The following is a 22,419-nucleotide window of genomic DNA, read 5'->3' as shown; positions in this document are numbered from 1 at the left end:
GAGAACTGCAGGTGTGTCCCGTGACTCTAATTCTGAAAGAGGAGGTCCTCAGCAAGGCACTTTCTCTGGGGGCTAGGCAACAGTGAGGCAGGGCTTTGTAAGAAAGCCTGATACATTTTTCTGGTCTCATGCATGGGCTCCCAATAATATCTCAAATCTCAACAAAGTGGATTATTTCCATATACCTTCCCCAGGGTCACTGAAGGTCCCTCATTGCTAGCCTATACCTAGAATTTATATGTAATCTTCTTCTGCCTATTTATTTTTATTTTAAGTGTATGAGTGTTTTTGCTGAGTGTAGGTATATGGTGGCATGCCTGGTACCTGAGGAGGTCAGACAAGGGTGTTGGATCCCCTGGAACTAGAGTTTTTGCAGATAATTGTGAGCCATAATGTAGGTGCTGGGAATAGGACCTGGGTCTCCAGCAAGAGCAGCCCCCGAGGCTGCCCCCTTTTAAAAATAATAAATAGAAAGCTAAAAACTAAAATAGTATCAAACAAAAGATGTATGCGAACTTACATCTTTTGTAGATATCAGATTGACATGCCATTGAACTAGAAAACTCACATGTGCAGCCTTCTACGTCTAGTCTAGCATTAATTATCATCACAGTTTTTGGAAGTCTGATGGGTGGAAAATGATGGACACCTGTTATTTAGTGTTTATTGTATTGCTGTGGAAGTCAAGTATCATTTTGGTAGGATTCCTTATTAGAAATAACAGTTGGGTGAGAGATTACATTTATACAATGAGCTATTATGAAGAAAAAAAGCCACCTTGAGGCATTAAGTAGTGTTACAGTTTAAACTCTGAATTAAATGTATCTCACCCCACCCCCTTTTAACTACAGTTTCCCGATATCCTACAACAAACAGCTTCCAAGATGGTTGGGATATTGCCCCCCAAAGAATTCCTCTGGGCTGTCTTTGCGTCTGTTCGGAACAGCAGTAATGAGAGCCCCAGCTTTGATCCTACCTTTGGTGAGTGTTTCTAGGGTGTCTGACCCTGCATCTATGGTGGCATTGTTTTCTGTGACATAACAGAGTGTCCTTCTCAGGCAACTGAATGAAACATTTGTACAGCAGTAGAATGGCAAAACCCACAGGCCAAAGAAAGACAGGTCTGTATTTGGAATCAGGTGCAAGGCTTGAAGGTTTGACGAGTGAACATGTGACAAGCATTTCATTAGGTTCGGCTTTTTAAAAAAAGATTTATGTATTTTTATTTTATATGCATGGGGAATTTTGCCTGCCTGCATGCATGTAACACATGTGTACAGTGCCTTCAGTGACAGGAAGAGGACCTGGATCACTGGGGTCACAGCTGGTTGTCAGTTGCCACGTGAGTGCTGGCAATTGAACCCAGGTCCTCTGAAAGAGTTAGTGCTCTTAACTGCTGAGCCATCTCCCCAGCCTCCATTTGGCTTATCTTAAAGGATCAACATAGCTTAGCAGCTTAATTGTGCAAGTTGGCAGGATTTGTATTCTGAGTTTGTCACTTACTGGCCCTGTGACTTTCTCTAAGCTCTTCTGACTCTCGGTGTCTCAGGTTTCCCACCCTTTCTTTCTTAATAGACAGGGTTTCTCTCTGTAGCCCAGCGGCTTGCAACTCCCTGTGTCGTCCAGGCAGCCTCAAATTCCTATTCCTCCGGCATCAGCCTCTCTAGGGCTGGGGTTACGGCGAGAGCCGCCATGCCCAGCCGTGCCTCAGGTTTCACCCTCTCAAGCCGGGCAATGTGACTTCTGGACTGCAGTGCGTCATTGTGAGGGTTAATGACTTTAACCAGGCTGCAAAGGGCTGGGCATGTAGGAAATTATCAGTAAATATTTCTTCCTCTGCTTCCTGCTTTGGAGACCAGGCTGGGCTTGAACTTTCAATCCTCCTGCCTCAGCCTCCTGAGTACCAGGATTGCCAGGGGTGTCACCGTTTCCATAATCTGTACAGAGTACCTGGTAAATGCAGACTGGTACCTGACATGAGGGGGTCAGAGTTAGTCAGAACTGGCAGCAATAGCGGGGAGCAGTGATAGTTGGCAGGTGGTGTTTACTTGTTTATTTAGAGTGAGACTTCATTGTGGCAGACTTGCTTTAGGGTCACCCGCGCTCTGGGAATGAACCCCTCGCCCATACTCTGTAAGGAAAAGCCCTATAAACTCCTTGCTTCCCCAAGTAGGACTTGGCTGGACTTGCACACCGCTTTGTGTTGGAACCCTTTAAGGAAGGGTAGCTGTGTGTTTAGGTCTCACCAGGAAAGGGGGTTGCAGCACAGGCTTGTAGCTCACAGTTTTGGCAAGACCAGGTAGTCAGTAAGCCCCAGGAAGGCTGCTGACTCTGCTTTCCTGGCGCTATGATTACAGGCCTATACCACCTGCTCAGTTGCGATACAGTGAAGCCTCTTGGTGGATGGGTACAACCAGGTTATTACCATGGAGCGCAGAGGCAGGAGCCCTTGGTTTCCTGCTGTCAGCGTTTACACCACCCTGCCTCTTGTGAATGAATCCGGCTGGTGAAGATTATTGTTTAAAAACGCAACTAACATTTCCTACTATTCTCTTTCCTGTGTTACTTCCCCACATTGCACGTGTTCCTCAGGTTGCCATGGAGTTGTGGCTCCCTCTTCAGATGACATCTTTAAGTTAGCTGAAGCCAATGCCTGCTGGGACCCTGAGGTCCTTCTCTGCATGGAGGAGGACACTTTCATCAGGAATGTGGAACTGCTAGGGGCGGTGAAGGGTTTTAGCTGGCCTCAGCTGATGGTCCTGAAGGAGAAGGCAATCCAGGTAAGCCTACCTCAGGGAGGAAACATCAATAAAAAAGCAAGCAAGTACCAGTATGCAACCTTATCCTTTCTGCTTGTGAACCCTTGAGGCCCTGCACCTATATCACTTGGTTGAAATTTTGTTGCCTCTTAGTGGTGTGGCCATGATTTCCTCATCTGAGAAATGAGCAAACTGTTAGTACCTCTGTTCTAGGGCAGAGGCAGAAACAGATGATTTGTGTCTCAGCCAATCGAGTTCTGTACATATTCTGACCTAAACTGCTTGCAAGAGAACCCTAACAGCTGTCTGCAGCTGGCCTCCCAGCTGCTGCAGATTCATCTAAAAGCAGGAAAAGGGGGTGAAAGGGACTGGAAGTGGTTTGTCATTGTCATTTAAAAAAGTCGTCTTTAATCCCAGCACTGGGGGGCAGAGGCAGGCAGATCTTTGTGACTTTGAGGCCAGCCTGGTCTATATAGCAAGCTCCTGGACAGCCAGGGCTATACAGAGAAACCCGGTCTTGGAACAACAAAAACAAAAACAAGCAAATCCCTTTAAGGGTCTGGGGAAATGGTTCACTGGGTAAAGCACTTTCCTTGAAAGTGTGAAGACTGGAGTTTGGAATCCTAGCACTCAAGTAAAAGCAGGTGGCCTGAGGGCCCAGTATAATCCCAGCCCTTGGGAGGCGGAGACAGAGGGATGCCTGGAGCAAGCTAGTTTAGCTCAAGAAACCACATCACTGAGCTCCGGTTCAAGTGAGAGACTCTGCCTCTCTCTAATTGGTGGAGAGAGATCAAGAAAGACACCCGATCCCAACCTCTGAACTCCACAGGCACACACATACACTCACATTCACTCTCCACATACTAGTACCCATACATATGTGGACACACACACATGCCCCACAGGCACACACTCAAAAGTTCCAAGAACGCTGGGCGGTGGTGGCGCACGCCTTTAATCCCAGCACTCGGGAGGCAGAGCCAGGCGGATCTCTGTGAGTTCGAGGCCAGCCTGGGCTACCAAGTGAGTCCCAGGAAAGGCACAAAGCTACACAGAGAAACCCTGTCTCGAAAAACCAAAAAACAAAAAACAAAAAAAAACAACAACAACAAAAAAGTTCCAAGAACATTATAGCTGTTGGGATCGGAGAATAATCCAGTACCCTCATGGGATAGAGGAGTTGTTAAAATTATATTTATGTTTCTGATTTTTATGCAGGAAACCCAAGCTTATAATAGAAATGTCAGAAAACGTGGCTGAGGAGATCGTCCTGTTGGCAATGTGCTTCCTATGCAAGCATGAGGGCCTGTGTTCCATGTACAGGATCCATGGGAAACAGTCAGGCATGGTGTGCAAGCTTGTAGTCCCAGAGCTAGGAAGTAGAGGCAGGAAGATTCCCTGGGGGCTAATGACCAACCAGCTTACGTGGTGAGCTTCAGGCAAGAGTGAGAGACCCTGTAAGATGTCTAACCTACGTGCAATTTAAGATGGATGGTATCTAAAGTAAGACATCTGAGGTTGACCAATGGCCTCCACTTGGCCTTGCATACACATGCACCTGCTCACTCACGTATATCTGCACACACATGAACACACAAACACACAGATACATAAGAAAATATAGTCAGAAAATAATAAAGAAGAAAATTGGTGATAATGTTTTTTTAACCAGGCATCATTGATATTTTGGGACCAGACTTGAAGTGTCACAGATTTGTATATATAGATAGAAAATACATAGATTTCATACGTGTACTACGTGTGGTCATCCTTAGTACCTATGGAAAGCTGTTTACAGGACCTCCACAGGTACTAAAATCTATGGATGCTCAAGTCCCTTATGTAAAATGATCTGGTATTTACAAAGAGCCCACCTTACACAGTACAATGTAAATTCCATTTAGGTAGTTGTTATAATCGCTTAGGGTGTCCCCTAAGCAATTGGTTCCAGCAGGAGAAATGTTCAGTCCATTTGTAGTGTTTTTGGTGGTGCTGGGTCTAGCAGCCAGGGCCCTTCACAAGCAAGGCAAGCACTCTACCACTGAGTGCTAGCTACAGACCCAGATGTAATTTTTAAAAGAATATTTTTAACATAGAAGTTGTTGTGTCTGCAGCTCTCAGAACATGCAGATACAAGATAGCTTGGTTCGCATATATCTATTACAAAAATGATATCACACTCATTATTCAGTGGCTTGTTTTCTGCAAGCAATGTGTTTTTCTGTATCGGAAAGATAAATATGCATCAGTGTTTTGTGACTGGTCTTTATTTAGCTAGTCATTAAGCTTTGGGTTCTTTGAATTTTTTATAAATGCCTCATGCCAGTCAGCTTTCCATTGTTGTGACAAAGTGCCCAAGTCAAGACAGCTTAGAAGGAGGAAAGGCTCATGTGGACTCGGTGGCAGAGGCTGTGGTCCATGGTCAGCTGGCTCTTGGTTTGGGTCCAAGTAAAACAGAACATCAGGGTAGAAAGGGCATGATGAAGCATAGGTGCTCACTCATGGCAGCCAGGGGAGGGGAGTGATGACGACAGACAGACAGACAGACAGACAGACAGATGGAGGCTCTCCAGTATCCTTTAAAGGCTTGTGCCCACATGACTTTCTTCTTCCGGTAGTCCTCAAATCTTAATAGTCCATTTGGCTATGAGCTCATCAATGGATTAATTGCTCAATGGGGTTAATGCCCCCATGGCCCAACCACCTCTTAGGAGTACCACCAGCTGGAAGCTAAGCCCTCAATGCATGGGCTCTTAGGGGAATGCTTCATATTCAACCCCTCAATAGGCCTTTGTACATGTTTAAACATATGGCTTTGAGTGCTGGCCTCAATTTTCTTCGGCTAAATACCCAGAAGTAGAGCTCCCCGGTGAAAGACTATCAACTCCTACAAGGCTTTTGGCATGAACTGGTACAAAAAGCTCTCTCTCTCTCTCTCTCTCTCTCTCTCTCTCTCTCTCTCTCTCTCTCTCTCTCTGAGATTCACTCTATGTCTGTTTCAAATACTGCATTTCTTTGGACTGCTATAAAATACCTTATGTTGATTAACTTATAAACAACAGAATTTATTCCTTACAATTCTGGTAGCTAAGAAGTCTGTGATCAAGACACTGACAAATTCAATGTCCAGTGACGGTGAATTTCTCTTAGGTGACCATTTCCTCCAGCATCTTGCCCTCATACAGTAGAAGTGGGCAGAGAGCTCTTGAGGCAGGAATTCTGTTTCTGAGGGTGGAGGCATTTTTTGATACCATCACATTTGGGATTAAGTCTCAGTGATGGATTTGGGAGGCTATTAAGTATAGAACATAGCAGGTGATATCACTAACATTTGGTCTGGTCTGTTTTTCTCCTACCTAAAGGTTTGGGACCTGCCATCCCACTGGAAACAACACCACATTGTCTCCCTGGGGCACATTGCTTTGGCTCTCAATGAGAGTGAGTTAGAGCAGCTGGACCTCAGCTCCATAGACACTGTAACATCCCTGGGAGAGCAGACAGAATGGACCCCAGGACAGGTGGGTAGATGTTCCTGGGTCTTTTAAAGATTCTTGTTCCCGTTGGGCGGTGGTGGCACTCACCTTTAAGCCCAGCACCCGGGAGGCAGAGGCAGGTGGATCTCTGTGAGTTCGAGGCCAACCTGGTCTACAGAGTGAGATCCAGGAAAGGCGCAAAGCTACATAGAGAAACTCTGTCTCGAAAAACCAAAAAAAAAAAAAAAAAGAAAAGAAAAAAAAATCTTGTTCCCTTAGTTGCTTATGTTTGACTCTCTATCCCTGGACAGATTTGTAGTATTTATAATAGTTTCTTTTGTGTCCTTGCTAATACTCCATCACCATTGTCATTTCTCAGTCTTTTTTAAAAGAGATTTATTTTTATTGTTAAAAATGTGTGTGTGTGTGTGTGTGTGTGTGTGTGTGTGTGTGTGTGTGTGTATGTGTCTATACACATCATGTGTGTGAAGGTACAGTTGGAGGGAAGAAGATGTCATCAGTTCCTTTGGAGCTGGAGTTTCAGGGGGTTATGAGCTGCCCAATGTGTGTAATGGAAATTGAACTCTGGTCCTCTGGAGGAGCAGCAAGTGCTCCCAACCACAAAGCCATCTTTCTAGCTCCTCTCAACCTGTATCTATGGACTGATTTTTCTCCTAATTAAGGGTTATGTGCATTTGAAAGCCTACTAATTTTTCATTTGATCTGAGCCAAAGGCAGGGAAACATGGCACTTAGGAATTTTGACTGATTGATGGGCAGTGTGAACTTTGCATTGTTTGGAGTTTGGTTTAGCTATAGTTCCTTAAAAATATCAGGCTTTGCTCTGATCTAGGTAAGTGCTTGCAGATAATTTTTATCTATTTGTTGCATTTTTTTAAACTTTATTGGGGTGAAGTGATCTTCATTCTGTGGTTAATGTACTTCCTTCATTGAGATACAAGTTTTCTAAGGAGTCTACCTATTTTCCATGGATATCTCCACTCTGCTGGCAACTCCACGTGAAGGTTAAGAACTGCCTAGCCTACCACCTTCTGCTGGCTCTTGCCCTCTGTGTGGTTTCATTCCTGATATCCTAATATACGGAAATCAGGACTCAGTACTCAAGAAGATATCTTTGCTGATTGCCAGAACTCTCTCCGTACGATTTCCTCTTCTTTCTTTGCCCCTGAAATGAGAGGTGTTTTAGCCTTCCTGAACTTGGGCTTCTCTCTCATCTTTTTGTATAATTATTTATAGAAAAACCCAGACTGTCAGTTCTCCGAGGCTGCTCTTATGGGAAGAAAACATTCTAAGAGTTTGATTTCATTTCTCTGGGGACTATCTGTGATATTTACACTGGCTTAGGCGAGATCCTGGGTATAGAAATTGTATCCATAAAAGATGACTAGCACATATATTTTTTTCCTTAAAAATATATAGTTACACATGCATGTTTCATTGCATAATAAATATGTATGGAATAAATGAATGCTAAGATACTCTCGTCTTCTAGAGGTCAGGAGACATGGTAAGTGCTGAGATTTGAACTAGTGGGGAGAGCAGCTTTCTAGGTTTGCTTTTGACTTTGGATCTACGTCTTCAGTACAGCTAGGATCCACTGGGATCCATCGGCCTTTCTTGCCTTCTGATGTGGAAAGTGCCTCTGGGGGACAGTTTTGGGGCTTACTTTTTTAATTTACCTTGTTTCATGGCCACTTTTACATGCTCCCTGGTTGTTCAATATTTTAATGTCATTACTTCCTGTATTTTGTTCAGTTTTCTAGTTGTTTGTGATGGGTTGAAAGTCTGTTTGGTTGTTAATCTCCTGTGAGCTAAAGAAGTCCCAGAATTTTAGTTTTGATTCGATGAGGCATTTGGAATATCTAGTCATAAGTGTCTCTGTGCTAGCTTCATTCTTGGTCAGCTATCCCTCAGTGGTTATTTTCAGCACTAGGTTTACACACTACCTAGTAAGCAGCACCATCAACATGTGTCTCTACGTCATTTCTTATATTAGAAAGCCCTACCACTAACTCCACTCAGGTACTTGTTCAGCTCTGAGCAGCTACTCCTATCTGGGGTAGAATATGTTAGTTGGTTATGCCCGCTACAGTGAGCAGAGTCCTGTCTCTAGGACTGCATGGTGATCTGAGAGCAGGGAAGGGTGTATGGAAAACAGATTAAACCCTTTCCACAAAGATCTTCGATCTAAGTTCCTAGAACCTGTAAATACAATTTGTTCCACAGCAGGAAGGAACTTCACAGATGTAAGTCATGTAAAGATCTTGAGACGGAGGCTGGACATTTGCTGCTCTTGCAGAGGACCTAGGTTCAATTCCCAGCATTCACAATGTATGGCTCACAACTTCCCCTTACTCCAATTCCAGGGGATCTGATGTCTTCTTCTGGTTTCCACAGGTACTTGCACATATATGGTGCATGCACATACACTTAGGCACACACCCATACACGTAAAAAGATTTTTAAAGATATTGAGATGTAAAATTATCCTGGTGGGCCCAATGTGATTATAAGGTGCCTATAAGAGGGAGCCAGGATGCCACAGCCATAGAAGATGATTCAACAATGAAAGCAGATGGAAACAGGGGTTTTGAGGTGCTAGGCTGATGGTTTTAAAGATGGAATATGTGGCCATGAATTAAGGAATGAACTAACCAGTAGCTAGAAAAAGCAAGGAAATGCATTCTCTCTAAAGCCCTCAAATGAAACACAGCCTATGGATTCATTTTAGGACTTAAAGGCTCCAGAACTATAAGTGAATACATCCATTTTCCCACCAGGTTGGTGGTAATTTGTAGCAGCAGCAAGATAAAACTAATGCAGAGTAGTTGAAAAAAAGGAAAAATAGTGGTATTATTAAGCCAAGCGGGATGGGTGTTGGGCTCTTCTCTCACTAGGTTTCTGTAATGATGTCCCATGATTCTGAGTGGCACCTTTCAAGTACAGCATGGTGTGAGTCTTGCCTTGCCTGGAGCAGGGCAATATGGAGATCCCGGTTGCAAGAATTAAATGAGTTAAAAAAAAAATGTGTTGAACAATGATGTGTAAAGGTCAGGAAAACAACTGTTGTACTAGTTACTGTTCTCACCGTTAGGACATAACACTTGATGGGGAGCTATTTAAGGAAGGAAGGGTCTATTCTGGCTCCCAGTTTGAGGGGACATTTTCCATTTTGGTGAGGAAGGTGTGGCTCCAGGGAAGGAAAGCATGGCTGCAGTAGAAGGCCCGCTGGTCACACTGGGCAGTCAGGAAGCAGAAAGTGAACAGGAAATCAGGTCAGCTGATAAAGCTTCAAGGTTCACTTCCCAGTGATTCACTTCCTCCAGCAAAGCTGCACTTCCTGTAGGTTCCACATCCTTCCCAAACAGTGCTACAGCTGGGGACCAAGTGTTCAAACTGGTGAACCCGTGGGGGATGTTTCACCTTCAAACAACAGCTGCTTCCCTTATTCTTTCTACCATTGTCCTCAGCATCCTGTGTCACCAGTACCACAATCACTTCCCTTTCTCTGAGTTGGTTTTCCTGTTTGCAGAATGAAAAGGATGAAACCCAATAAACAGAAGTTCTTTCCACTAACATTCAGCAATCCCATGGTTCTCTGACTCTAAAACTGGTTTTGACTAGTTTGGGAAGTGCCACATTCCATTCCTGATATTAAAATGATTTTATTTGCAGCCTGGAAGAAACTGAAAAATAGATCCAACTTAGAAGCTGGAGCATCCCTTTCCCTGCGTGCCAGTTTTAATTCCCGTGGATGGCAGCGAGATATATCAATATGTTTGAAAAGGATATGAAAACGTAACATTTGCATATATCATTTGCAGTCAGTTCTTCAACTTCAGCCTCCAATCAAACCTTTAAATGCATGTTCCTAGATTAATAGTCAGACCTGGAGGAACTACATTAGCAGATAGTTCAGCTTAAAACCTAATATAAGGGGGGAAAACTATTATAGGAGCCAGAGGGATGAACAGAGAGATTGAAATCTTACAGCTACTCATTTTTCAGTGGTTAATATTGCCTACAAGTGTTCGTATTAATTGTCTCAGAATCATTATACATACACTGGTCCAGTCATTCAAGGAAATATATTTTGACTTATCACCTTGCAGGCTGAGCTTGCATTTTCTGGGTTCCAGGTGCAAGGACAATTTAATGCCACATCTTCAAAGCAATTTTATTTGAATTGTAATTTTGTACTTTCATCTTAAAATGGGCATCCATGATACTTGAGGACCACAAATTGCCATGAGTCAACTAGTAAAATCTGATTGTGAAGATTTAATAAGAAAAATTCAGTCTATGGTCACACCACTCTGAATGATCTGCTCTTGTCTGATCTTGGAAGCTAGGTAGGGTGGGGCCTGCCTAGCTAGTACTCGAGACTGTCTGGGGATACTGGGTGCTGTTGAATCTCTGAGTTTTCCCTCCAGAGGCAAACATCTTTATTTCTTTATTGGCTAAGACAACTGTAGTGTCCCACTGCCTGGATTTTAAAATCTTGGTGTGCGTGTGCCCTAGGTTGACATTGAAAGTCTTCCTCATTTTTTCTCCACTTTATTCAGGGTCTCTTAATTGAACTCAGATCTCATTGATTTGGCTAGTCTAGCTTGCTCTGGAGATCCCTGTCCCTAGCACTGGAGTGGCAGAATTACAGGCGGGCTTCCATGCTGACCTGGCATTAATGTGGGTTCTTGAGATTCAAGTTCCCATCTTCGCACTTGCACAGCAGGCGCTTTCGCCCCTGAGCCATGGCCCCAGCCTCTGTCTGCGTGAGGGAAGGAGTTTGTTGATGTTTGTCCTGCCTGCTGTTCTATTGCCATGACAAAACACCATGTCCAAGGCAACTCATAAAAGAAAGTGTTTAATTTGGGGGTCACAGTTCTAGAGGGTGGTGAACATGGCAGCAGGCAGGCATGGCACTGGAAGAGTGGCTGAGAGCTTACACTGATCCACAATCACAAGGCAGGGGCAGTGTGGTGCTAACCGGAAATGGTATGGGCTTTCAAAACCTTAAAGCCCAACCTCAGTGACATATTTACTTCAAGAAGGCCACACCTCCTAATCCTTCCCAAATAGTTCCACCAACCGGGCACCAAGCACTCAAACATGAATCTCTGGGGGACAGTCTCATTCAGACCACCACATTGCTCATAATGGAAAGTTCAAATTTGGAGTTCAGGTACAGCTTCATCTAGGAGCTTCAACGCTATTGCTAGGAATCTAGCTCTCCCCATATCAAGGGACTCTGCTTTCTTTTGAATTTGCTTCATTCTGAGATAGGTAGGCCCTCTCAGTATAGTGGGTTCTAGAAGATACCTGTGTATATCATTTCAAGGACCCCTGTGTGTTTCTTTCCAAGTTGAAGAAGAAAAACAAAAGTTCGTCGAATTAATCCAGCCAAAATCTTGGTTAGTTCTGCGTGGCCCAATCACATGCCTAATCCAGAGCCAGTTGCTGTGGCCAGGCAGAGAAATGACATGATTAGGACAGGTCTAGGCCATGTCATTACCTGTGAATCCCATGATGCAGTTGGCTGCAGCTGAAGTACGTGGGAGAAGGGGAGAGTAGAGCAGAGTGGTTTTCCATGGGACAAGTCAGGAGGTTTGAAGAGCTTCTCTGCTGGAATTGTGCAAGACCTGTAATCAGACCCTTAAACTTCATTGGAGACACCCCTGTGTAATTTTATTTTTAAGCACAAAAATCATTTATAGTCTCTTAAACTAAAGATTGAGAAAAGATACAGTTCTGTAAAAAAGAGGGAAAGGAAAATTCATTTGAGCTTGAGCTTTCCATGTGGAAATGACATTTGTTTTTTTTTTTCTTTTTAAAAAAGATTTATTTATTTTCTGTATATACAGTATTCTATCTGAATGTATGCCTGAATACCAGAAGAGGGCACCAGATCTCATTACATGGTTGTAAGCCACTATGTGGTTGCTGGGAACTGAACTCAGGACCTCTGGAAGAGCAGTCTGTGCTCTTAACCTCAGAGCCATCTCTCCAGCCCTACATTTGAATGGAACTAAAACACAGGGAATGGCTGGGTTTTAATAGTTGGAAATAGAGGAGTACATTTCATATGGAGAAGATGGTTTGAGCAGAGGCAGGAAGGGGCAGGACATGGAAGGTTTTGCTGGAGAGTTGTGTGGATAGATGCTGGAAATATCCAGATCTGGATGTCCAAGAACTTGAACAGCCAAGCCACCGGGAAGTCATAATGGTTTTCAAATGAAAGAAATGGACAGATCTCTCTCTCTCTCTCTCTCTCTCTCTCTCTCTCTCTCTCTCTCTCTCTCTCTCTCTCTCTCTCTTTCTATAGGCTAAATCCATTCTGAAGGCATTCCTTGAAGATTCAGGCTACCGTATCCAGGATCTGAAGAGTTTCCATTTGGTTGGGCTTGGTTCCACTCTATGTGCTATGGACATCACTGAAATCCCACTTATAAAGACCTCAGAATTCAGGTAACCAAAATACAAGTGTGAAAAATGGCAAATGTTCCATTTACTCACACATTGACCATTCCATCCATCCTATCACCTTTATATCCAGCCATCTACCATCTGTGCACACATGCATCCACCCATTCATCCACCCATCTACTTATTCATCTACTCATCCATCTATCTATCCATCTGTACATCCATCATTCCATTTACATGGAATCTATCTATCATCCACCCATCCATCCATCCATCCATCCATCCATCCATCCATCCATCCATCCAGATGCTCTCCACTTTCTTATCTTTGCCCCTTTTCTGTGCTAAAGTTGGCAATGGGACTCACTGAATCCTGTCTAGGTGCTCAGATTATTCATTCTCTGTGTACTGCTTGATGGCTGGGGAATCCCCCAGGCTCACCAGATCCCTTCTCTCTACCCAGGGCAGTGGTTGCCAGAATTGGGACGCTGCTCTGCAGCACCCCTGTCTTGGCTGGGTTTAAGAAGAAAGCAGAAGTTGTATTTGGCAGACCCACTGAGTGGACTAGCTCTATCTTGCAGGAACTTGGGACCATTGCAGGTAAGAGGTTCCTGAGCACATCCCTGTCTTCAAGTTGAAAACTGGGACTAAAATAAAATATAAGGGAACAAAGTAATAATCCTTGGCCACATTGAAGTAAACATGAAGGTGTTCCAGTAGAATCTGGATGTCAAGACTTAAGTTGCAGGGGACAGTCTACAAGTCTCCATTTAAAATGAGCCCTCCTGGGGATTCTTGTGCATGCTATAGTTTTAAAAAAAACCACTGGTCTAGAATTTGATTTGATTGGCCCCTAAATAGATTTATACTCAATCTTAAAGTGTATAAATGAACCTCCTTCTTGGTATACACTCCACTGTAGGAGGCCAATCAGGGCTAATGTGACCCACATATTTTCCTGAGTTGATTACAGAGCTGGGTTCCCTAGTCGGCTTTCTGGTGAGGTAAGGAATAGTGCTTTCCGGAGACTCACTGTATCTTTACATTATGCAGAACCATTAACAACACTGTGGAGTCCCTGCAGCTTGAGCTGAACCCACGTGATTCTTTCTCTCCCTAGCTGGATTAACTAAGGCAGAGCTCCGAATGCTCGACAAGACACTGATGCCCCATTTCCAGCCGTCAGCCATAAGATGCCTGCCTGGTGAGACGTTCAAAGTAGGTGCTCATGTCTTCAGGGAGAGATGGGAACTCAACCTTGCTTCAGATCGTACAGGGAAACAGGTGCCAGGCCTGGCTTCTTAGGACTTCCAGCCAGCCCTTTGCTTCTAGGGCCAGAGAAGATCTGCATGCCAACTGTAGATACCCACAGGATAACTTGAGCCGGTTTTTAAAGAAGTTTTTCTCCTTAAATTTTCATTTTATCTTATTATTCTTTTTAACCCTCTTCCCTTCATACCTGTGGTACTGAGTTTCTATTTCCGGTGCTGTGACAAGTTCATACATCCCTGTGCAAAGCCCCCCAGGTACATTTCAGAATTCAGAAGGTTTCAGGTTCTGTAAAGGTCACCCCAATGCATGGTAAGTGCCCCAACACCTCTAGCAGTGTCTGAGGGAGCATTCACAAGCAAACACATCCATTTTTTTGGGAAGACACCTGTGACAAATCACACTAAATACACTATAAATAGCCTCCCGTCAATTCAGGTCAACTTCTGCCAGTTTGTCTTAAACTTTGTAAAAAAACTTTCAGTTTTTAGAGTTCATGGACTTTGGATTTGCAGACAGGGATCATGGTGCTATGAACGTTTCCTTTAAAATGAACTGATGTTGAGATGTTTCTATTCCTGGAAGAATAGTGACGAGTCCCGTGCTGGTCCACATGAACTACTCTGGAAAATACCAGAGGGGCCTGGATCAGTTGAAGGAAGGGAGGCAGAGTTCCAGAAAGCATTCTTGCTTCCTTTCCATGAGCAAGATGAAGAGAGGGTTTGTGGGGACAGTCTGCTCTGATGAGATGGGGTTGACCTTGGTGGGTTTTTTTTTTTTTTTTTTTTTGTGTGTGTGTTTATGTGTGTGTTTGTGTGCACAGACATGTGGAGGCCAGAGGACAACGTTGTGTGTTGTTTCTTTGTTGCTGTCCACCTTTTTATTCATTTAAAAAAATAAAATTAATGATTTAATTGTGTGTGTGTGTGTGTGTGTGTGTGTGTGTGTGTGTATGCGCACATGTGTGCCATGGTATATGTGTGAAGGTCAGAAAACAACTTGAAATTCTTAGTCTCTCCTTCCACCATGTTAGTCCTCGGCTCCAACTCAGTCTTCAGGCTTGGCAGCAGGTGCCTTTACCTTGCGGGACTATCTTATTACCCTCTTCCTTTTTCTTTTAAAACCTTTCGTCTTGTATGCTCCGGTGTTTTGCCTACATGTATGTCTGTGCACCATGTATGTGCAGTGCCTGAGGAGGCCAGAAGAGGGTGTTGCATCCCCTGAGACTGGAGATAAGACAGTTGTGAACCACCATGTGGGTGATGGGAATGGACCCTGGGTCCTTTGGAAGAGCAGCAAGCGCTCTTAACTGCCAACCCGTCCCCTCCCTCTACAAGCCTTGAGACAGCATCCTTCACTGGTCTAGAGCTCAGCGAGGGGCTTAGCCTGGCTGATGAGCAAGGGACTTAACTGCCTCTGCCTCCCCAGTGCTGGGATCCTGGCTGAGCTGACTCCCCAGCCTTTTCTGTTTTTGAGATAATGTCTTAATATATTGTTCAATTTGCTTGAGCTTGGTATGCAGCCCAGGCTGGCCTCAAACGCCACCCCTGTGTCAACCTCCCGAGTGCTCGGATTATAGGTACGTGCCACTATTCTTGGTTCAGTTTTGGCACTCTTGCTTTTGGGGTGACATAGGGACACATCCTGTCCACCACAGCAGGATGCTGGACAGCTAGAACACTTCTGCACCCTGGACAGCTATTGGGGTGTGTGTGAATAAACAGCTGTCCTCAAGGCCACCACTGTATTAGTTACTTGTCCTGTTGCTGTGACAAACAAACAAACAAATTACAGAAGCAACTTAGGGAAGGATGTGTTTGTTTCAGTTCAGGATTTAGTGGGTACTGTCCAGCGTGGCAGCTGGTGTCACTAGGTCAGTAGAGATGGGACCAGAGGCGAGGCCAGGATGTCATCCTCAAGGCCCACTAGTACTATATATCCAGTGGCCTCTTTGCAGGATAGGCCCTGGTCTCAAAAGGTCCCACCACCTGCCAAGTGCTGTCAGCTGACCGCTGAGTGTTCAAGCACAGGAACCAGTGAGGGACATTGCTGACTCAAACCACTACAACCCCTGAGCAAATTCCTTCTTCCTCTCTGGGCAGATGGCACTGGGAAGGCAAGAACCATGGCAGCTTCTGAGTACTTCCCTCTGGTCATGTTTGGAGCACAGTTGGGGCAGCTTCCTTGTTCAGGCAGTTGCCTATTCCTGAAATTTCTATTTCAACTACATCATGATAGGCACACGTGGGTCTGTAGGTTCTCTGGTGAAGAGGTGATAGCACAGTGCTTTCAAGGGCCATGAAGGTGGCACCAAGGATGCAGCAGGCTGAATGGGGCCTGAGCTGAGCTGCAGAGCACTGGTTATACTGGCTACAAGGTGTGTGTGTGTGTGTGTGTGTGTGTGTGTGTGTGTGTGTGTGTGTGCATGCTTCTCACCATAGACACATTAATGCAATGTGACCATGTGAACCCAGGGTTGCTGGATCATCCTTGCTTTTTCAGAGGTGCCCAGACATCTCCATTTTCATGTGAAACCTCCTGGTTTTACATGTTGGTAGTCCATTTGACTTTATTTTTGAAAACACCATAGACCAGGGAGTCAATCTGGCTTGTGGGTCACAAGTCAGTGGCAGTGGGACAATAGGTAATTTCCATATCACAGACTGTTAATGACAGGTGCGAGTCTGCCTAGCACCTACAGGGCAAAGGACAGTGTTCCAGACAGGAGGACAGGCACAAAGAGCTGCTTCCTTCTGGGCCCATGCAGCTCTTTGTTTTGCCTGAAAGGAAGAGGGTCAGGTGAGAGGCTGGAGAGGTAGGCAGCACTCCCAGCCCGAAGGTGTCCTTGCTATGTTCAGAAACCTGAGCTGCATCCTGGGGTCGTAAGCAGAAGAATTCAGTTTTAGGAAGCAGCTACGTGGAAGGAGTGAAGTGAGTGACTGATAGGAAAGGAAGAAAAAAGGAACAGAAGCGGATGAATTCCTGGCTTTTTGGGGGGTGCTTTAAAACAGTCAGGAGATGGGAGAGGCTCTTCTGCCATGCCATCTTGCCCTAGTCTCATTGGAGCTAGCCACCAAGTCCTTTTGAAGCTGTGTGGCTTCAGAAAATACCTTGTCCACAGCCCTGAAGCCACAGTGCACCCAGCAGAGTCCCCCGCTTCTGCTGTCCATGGCAGTATTAACAGAAAACCACTGCCCTTGCCCTCCCCTGAGCTACCAGGAATCATAGAGTATTCCAACAGTCATAACCAAAGGGATTGATTGGCCTTGGAGGTGAGTTCTCTGCGTTACCTCAAAGCAAGTCCAGAAGCCTAGAGAGGCGACATAACTTGCTGAAGACCACACAGCTGTTATGTGCTCAGATTCAGGCTGGCATTCAGGTCAGAGTTCGCTTCATCAGTATTTTCTCCGGTGTAAAGTGATTAACAACACCGATTAACAACGTGGAAAGCCAAGCCCCCCATTTAACTTCTAGACTTCAAGGCAAACGTCTCAGTTTGGAGCTAGAATGGCTTAATACCCCTATAACACTTTAAAAATCTACCGTAGTCTCTTTTTTAAGAGTCCAGGAGTTCGGTTGCTGTTGGTGGACAAATCGAACAGGGATTCAAATATAATTTCTTTCAGCTTCTATTTAATGCTTGCTTACGGTCACAGTATAAGGGTACGACAAAGTTATGAAGTTCTGAGTAGATAAACGAGGTTTGGAAGATCCTGAGAAGGTGTACAGAGGCTCTCCCCCAACTTTCCTGCCTGCAGGAGCTGTCCACGGAGCAGATAGCCTCCTTGGGTCCTCAGAATGCTGCCTCGGTGACCGACTCCCAGCGCCTGCAGCTCAGCTCGGCACAGCTGCAGAGCCTCCAGAGGGCACTAGATGGAGCCAAGGCTCACTCCTGGCAGGATGATCCTGTGAGTGCCCGCCCTACCTCCACTGGGTCCCCAACAGGTGAGCAGCGCAGCCCTTGCTTCAGCCACACCCAGAATCCCCCTTCTTTGAGCCTTGGTCCACCCTGCAAGATAGGAAGGCTTCCATGACTGAGGGTGGAGGCTTGATAGACATTGGGTATTTACTCTCAAAGATTAGCCTGGAGTTCCCACCAAGCTTCCTTTGTACACTGTCAGCTCTCCCATCTTTGAAGCCACCTGGGGGATCTTTAAAAGTCTTCGAATTCCCTGGATATGACCCAGAATCCACCCAATCAGAATCTCTCAGGACTAAATTCGTTTCAATGGCTCCTTTCATCCGCCTACTTGCTGTCCAGTATTAATCAACTTCTGCATCTCTCTTTGGTACCTACTGTGTCCTAAGTCTGCAGTAGGGGCTGGGAATGTGGATGCAAGTAAGACAGGTAAGGCCCTTGCTAATAAGATCTCGGAGCCATAAGACGAGGGAGGTGATAAGCAGGGCAGATGATGGTAACTGGGGGGCGGGGCTGAACAAGATGGGGAGAGGGAGGGAGAGAGGCAGGGTCAGTTTCCCAGAGCAGATGCCATTACCCCTGGTGCTACAGATTTCTTTTCTTCCTCTTGCTGACTCCTCTCTTCTGCCCCTCAAAACTCTCTCACATTTTCCTGTCTTGAATAAGTACCACCTTTGGACTAGGTGTAGGTCTGTACTTCTGGGGAGACAATTCACAGCAAGGCAAACACACCATCCTTGCCCTCACAATAGTCATGTACGGGTGAGGGGAGACAGTGCTGGCATGACTCCGAGGCAGTGTGGTAGAGAGAGAAGATGATGGAGATGGATTGCACCCTGAGTTGGGGATAGCATCTAAAAACACCCAAACTAGAAAGAGAACTTGGTACCTAACTAGAACTCCCTTCTCCCTCCCTTCTCTTTCTTAACAACCCCATGTTCTCTCCTCTCCTTCCACTGAGGATGTCGAATTGGGGACTTAGCAATTTCTGTGGCCACACATGGGAGTCATGTTCTTCGATACACTTATCATCTTTTGCAAGTGTTCATTGAAACATAGAATGCACATGGTATTTTGTATGATGATACACAAAATGGATAAAGCATATAGCTTTAAACACACAAGGCCTGAGAGGGATGTGGGGAACCTTTCTGTTTTGTCTCCTGTCTCCCAGTTTCCCAGCACCTCTCTCCAGGGGCAACCGACGATGCCAGTGCCTGGTGCATTTGTTTACGTAGTCTGCACATACACAAATAAGTCAAGCCTACACAAGCCCTGCACAGTTTCGAGGACTTACTGCACCCTTGCTCTGCACCCTGCATCTTGGATCCGATGATACACTCAGAAGCATTCCATGCCCTGTGTGGGAACTGAACAATGGCTGGCTGTAGGCTGAGCCTTAAGTATCTAACCAGACCTGTAGGGTCTCTGTATAGTCAGGTTATCTTGTTTTCTGTTACAAAGGATGCAGCTGTGCAGTCTGCATCTGTCCCAGGGGCAAGTACACTTTTAAGCTAAGACATTGTCAAATCCTCTGCAGAGAGGTAGGTAACGGTTTTCTCTTGAAACAGCCATGTCAGAAAGGGACAAGGCAAGACCCTACGTGCCCTTCTTCCATTTACCTCACAGCCATTGGGTGAACGCTTTTCGGGGGGGGGGGCGGCTGACCCTTTCTCCATCTCTTGTTTCTTAAATACCTGGGAGTGATGCTTACATGAAGATGCCCCGCCCTTCCCCCTCCACCTGCTCCTAAGAGTTCCTCAATCAGTATGCCCAGCAAAGCATCCAGGCATCTGCAGCTTGGAACGGCTCCCTGACTCCTTTGATTAAGGTGGGTCTGGCACATGCCGAGTCACACAATTCCAGTTTGTTCCAGTTCCTCCATCACTCCCATTTAAGGGATGAAGACATGGAGGTTTGCAGGTGAGAGGTCCGATTCCAGAGAGAGAAATGCAGGAGTTCGGCATGATGCATCTATCCTCTAGGGTCTACAGAAACTTCATAGGCCTTCCTGTTTTGTGTTTCCTTTCAGGAGATCCCACTTCCCAGGGTCTTTGGCTTGCCTGTCCCCTGCTACTTCTGATGGCCAAGTCCCTATGTGGAGTGGCCTATTTGGTGATGCAAGAAGCTGGTGAAGGTGTGTAGAGAGGGAAGCTGCTTAGACTGTGGAAGACCTTTATCTGAAGAGCCTCAGTGAGGGCCAGGAGACTCCAGGGTCTTGGAAAAATAATTATTAAGAACCATCTCGCAAATTCTTAAGCCAGCCTGTCTCGCTAGTGGGTACTCTTTTACATCTCTTGTTGGCTTGGAGACAGAGAAGCCATGGTGAGGGGGGAGGGTGAAGGCTCTTTTAGCCAGGGCATGATCTGGTTTTCAGTCTGGCTTGATTTCTCTTCCCCGGAGCACTGGGGTGCGTTGGATTTCTCCTTTGACACTTAGCTGGGCTGAAACAAATGAATCTCTCAACAGAAGCCAATATTCCTGCCTGATTGCTGCGACTAATTGATGTTTTGGTGGGCATCACATTGCTTGGAAATTAAAACATTTAACATGGCTCAGCATTAAATCAATTTTTAAATACATTTTCCAGATGTTTCTGTTTCCTTGGGAATCAGTGGAGTTAAGTTAACCTTTCTAAACATTTTTTATTTTGGGTAGAGGGTGTGGTTTTAAGCTGCTCTGAGCTTTGGCAAATGGGTTGAAATAAAGAGAAATAAAAATATATTGGATATGTCAATCATTGAAGCGATTTCTGGTCAATGCGGCGGAAAACTCAGTCCTTCCCCCCCCCCCCCCCCACTTGATCCTTCCGGGATGAACTTATTTCTAGAAATTGCCAGGTTCTTTTGGTCTTAGGGACAAGAAGTCAGAGCAATGGAAAGGGTGGGGCAGCATTGGCTTTTACCACTGCCTGGAAGCTACATCGTTTGCAAAGTGACCGCTGAGCCGATTGGTGTAGCAGGCTTTTTCTTTTGGGCCACCAACCAGCTCCCAGTTACGACATAGAGATTTATTAGTTTTGAATGCTTGGCCTAGCTTAGGCACATTTCTGTCTCTCTCTCTCTCTCTCTCTCTCTCTCTCTCTCTCTCTCTCTCTCTCTTTTGGTTTTTGGAAACAGGGTTTCTCTGTATAGCTTTGGCGCCTTTCCTGGATCTCGCTCTCTAGCCCAGGCTGGCCTCTGAACTCACAGAGATCCGCCTGGCTCTGCCTCCCAAGTGCTGGGATTAAAGATGTGCGCCACCACCGCCCTGCTTATCTTTTTAAACTTAAATTAACCTGTTTCTCTTTATCTACCTTTTGCCTGGGAGCTCTTTACCTTTTGTTACTTTCTTGCTGTCTCTATGTCTGGCTGGCTAGTGACTGCCTGGCTTCTTGACCTGGGCACGTCCCCTGTTCTCTTCTCTTTCTCTTGTTCTTTTTCTTGAGCTTAGATTTCTCCTCCTATTTACTCTCTCTCCCCAACAGCCCCGCCTATCCTTTTTCCTGCCTAGCTATTGGCCATTCAGCTCTTTATTAGACCAACCAGGTGCCTTAGGCAGGCAAAGTGGAACAAATGCAGTACATCTTTTCCTAATTAAACAAATTCAGCACAAACAAGTGTAACACATTGTTGCAAAGTGTAGCAGCACAGGTGTGTGGGTTCATGTGGATCTGTGGAAAGAAGACTCAGAGGCACCTTAAGAATGAATTTAGCCTTTCTTGGCTACAGTGGATCTAGTCTCTCAGGACTGAAGCACTTTCCCTTCCCCCAGGGCATTTTTATTTTTCTCAACATTTACAGTTTAGCCAGTTGGTTTCCATATGCTCAAAGCAACCTGAAAGGAGCTCCCCAAGATAAAATGCCAAGTGCAAATTTCTTGATTTCTCAGGTACCACGGTTTTCCTGGTTTCCTGAACCAAGTTTTGCACAGGGCTTTGATCCTTGGGAGACTCTCAGACAAGATTCACATAGGACAATAAGAGAAACAAAAGGTATCAGTTAAAGGATGGATTAGGGCTAGGTGCTACTCTCTAGAGCCAGGCCAGGAGTAGCTCAGCAGGAATGCAGCACAACATATCCTTACATCATTAAACAAATGCAGCATAGACAAATGTAACACACCTCTACACAGTTAAAGTAATATTCCATAGCATAAACAAATGTAACACATCTTTGCCTAGTTAAAATAATATTCTACAACAACCTGTCATTCCTCATGTGGTAAGTAGGGGCATCCTGGGTCTCCCTCTCTCACAAGTTACTTATTTTTATTTTGTATGTATGGTTGTTTTGCCTGTATGTATGTCTGTGCTCATGTGTGTGCCTAGTACCTGTGGTAGGCCAGAAGGGGAAACTGGATTCCCTAGAATTGGAGTTGTAGACGGCTGTGAGCCTTTCTGGTGATTTGAATGAAAATGGCCCCCATAGATGCATAGGAACTGGCATTATTAGAGGTTGTGGCCTTGTTGGAATAGGTGTGACCTTGTTGGAGGAAGTGTGTCACAGGAGGTGGGCTTTGAGGTTTCAGAAGCTCAAGCCAGGCCTAGTGGCTCAGTGGCTCACTCTCTTCCTGCT

At 45.2% G+C, this 22,419-nt stretch overlaps 1 protein-coding gene across 1 annotated transcript in view; it reads left to right on the top strand.

The window, feature by feature from the left end:
• The window catches only part of Otoa (otoancorin), a 69,293-nt gene extending 49,222 nt beyond the window's left edge, over positions 1-20,071 (top strand). The window contains exons 21-28 of the mRNA XM_059251288.1: positions 852-981; positions 2,593-2,780; positions 6,122-6,277; positions 12,575-12,717; positions 13,139-13,275; positions 13,796-13,893; positions 17,703-17,889; positions 19,896-20,071. Of these exons, the coding sequence (XP_059107271.1) occupies positions 852-981; positions 2,593-2,780; positions 6,122-6,277; positions 12,575-12,717; positions 13,139-13,275; positions 13,796-13,893; positions 17,703-17,889; positions 19,896-20,008 (1,152 nt within the window). The 3' untranslated portion in view covers positions 20,009-20,071. The remainder of the gene's footprint in view (positions 1-851; positions 982-2,592; positions 2,781-6,121; positions 6,278-12,574; positions 12,718-13,138; positions 13,276-13,795; positions 13,894-17,702; positions 17,890-19,895) is intronic.
• Positions 20,072-22,419: the final 2,348 nt, after the last annotated feature.

Source organism: Peromyscus eremicus, chromosome 1 (assembly GCF_949786415.1).
Source record: "Peromyscus eremicus chromosome 1, PerEre_H2_v1, whole genome shotgun sequence".
In the NCBI taxonomy this organism is placed as follows: domain Eukaryota; kingdom Metazoa; phylum Chordata; class Mammalia; order Rodentia; family Cricetidae; genus Peromyscus; species Peromyscus eremicus.
The sequence above is the reverse complement of the archived record's forward strand: the minus strand, read 5'-3'. Positions and strand labels throughout refer to the sequence as shown.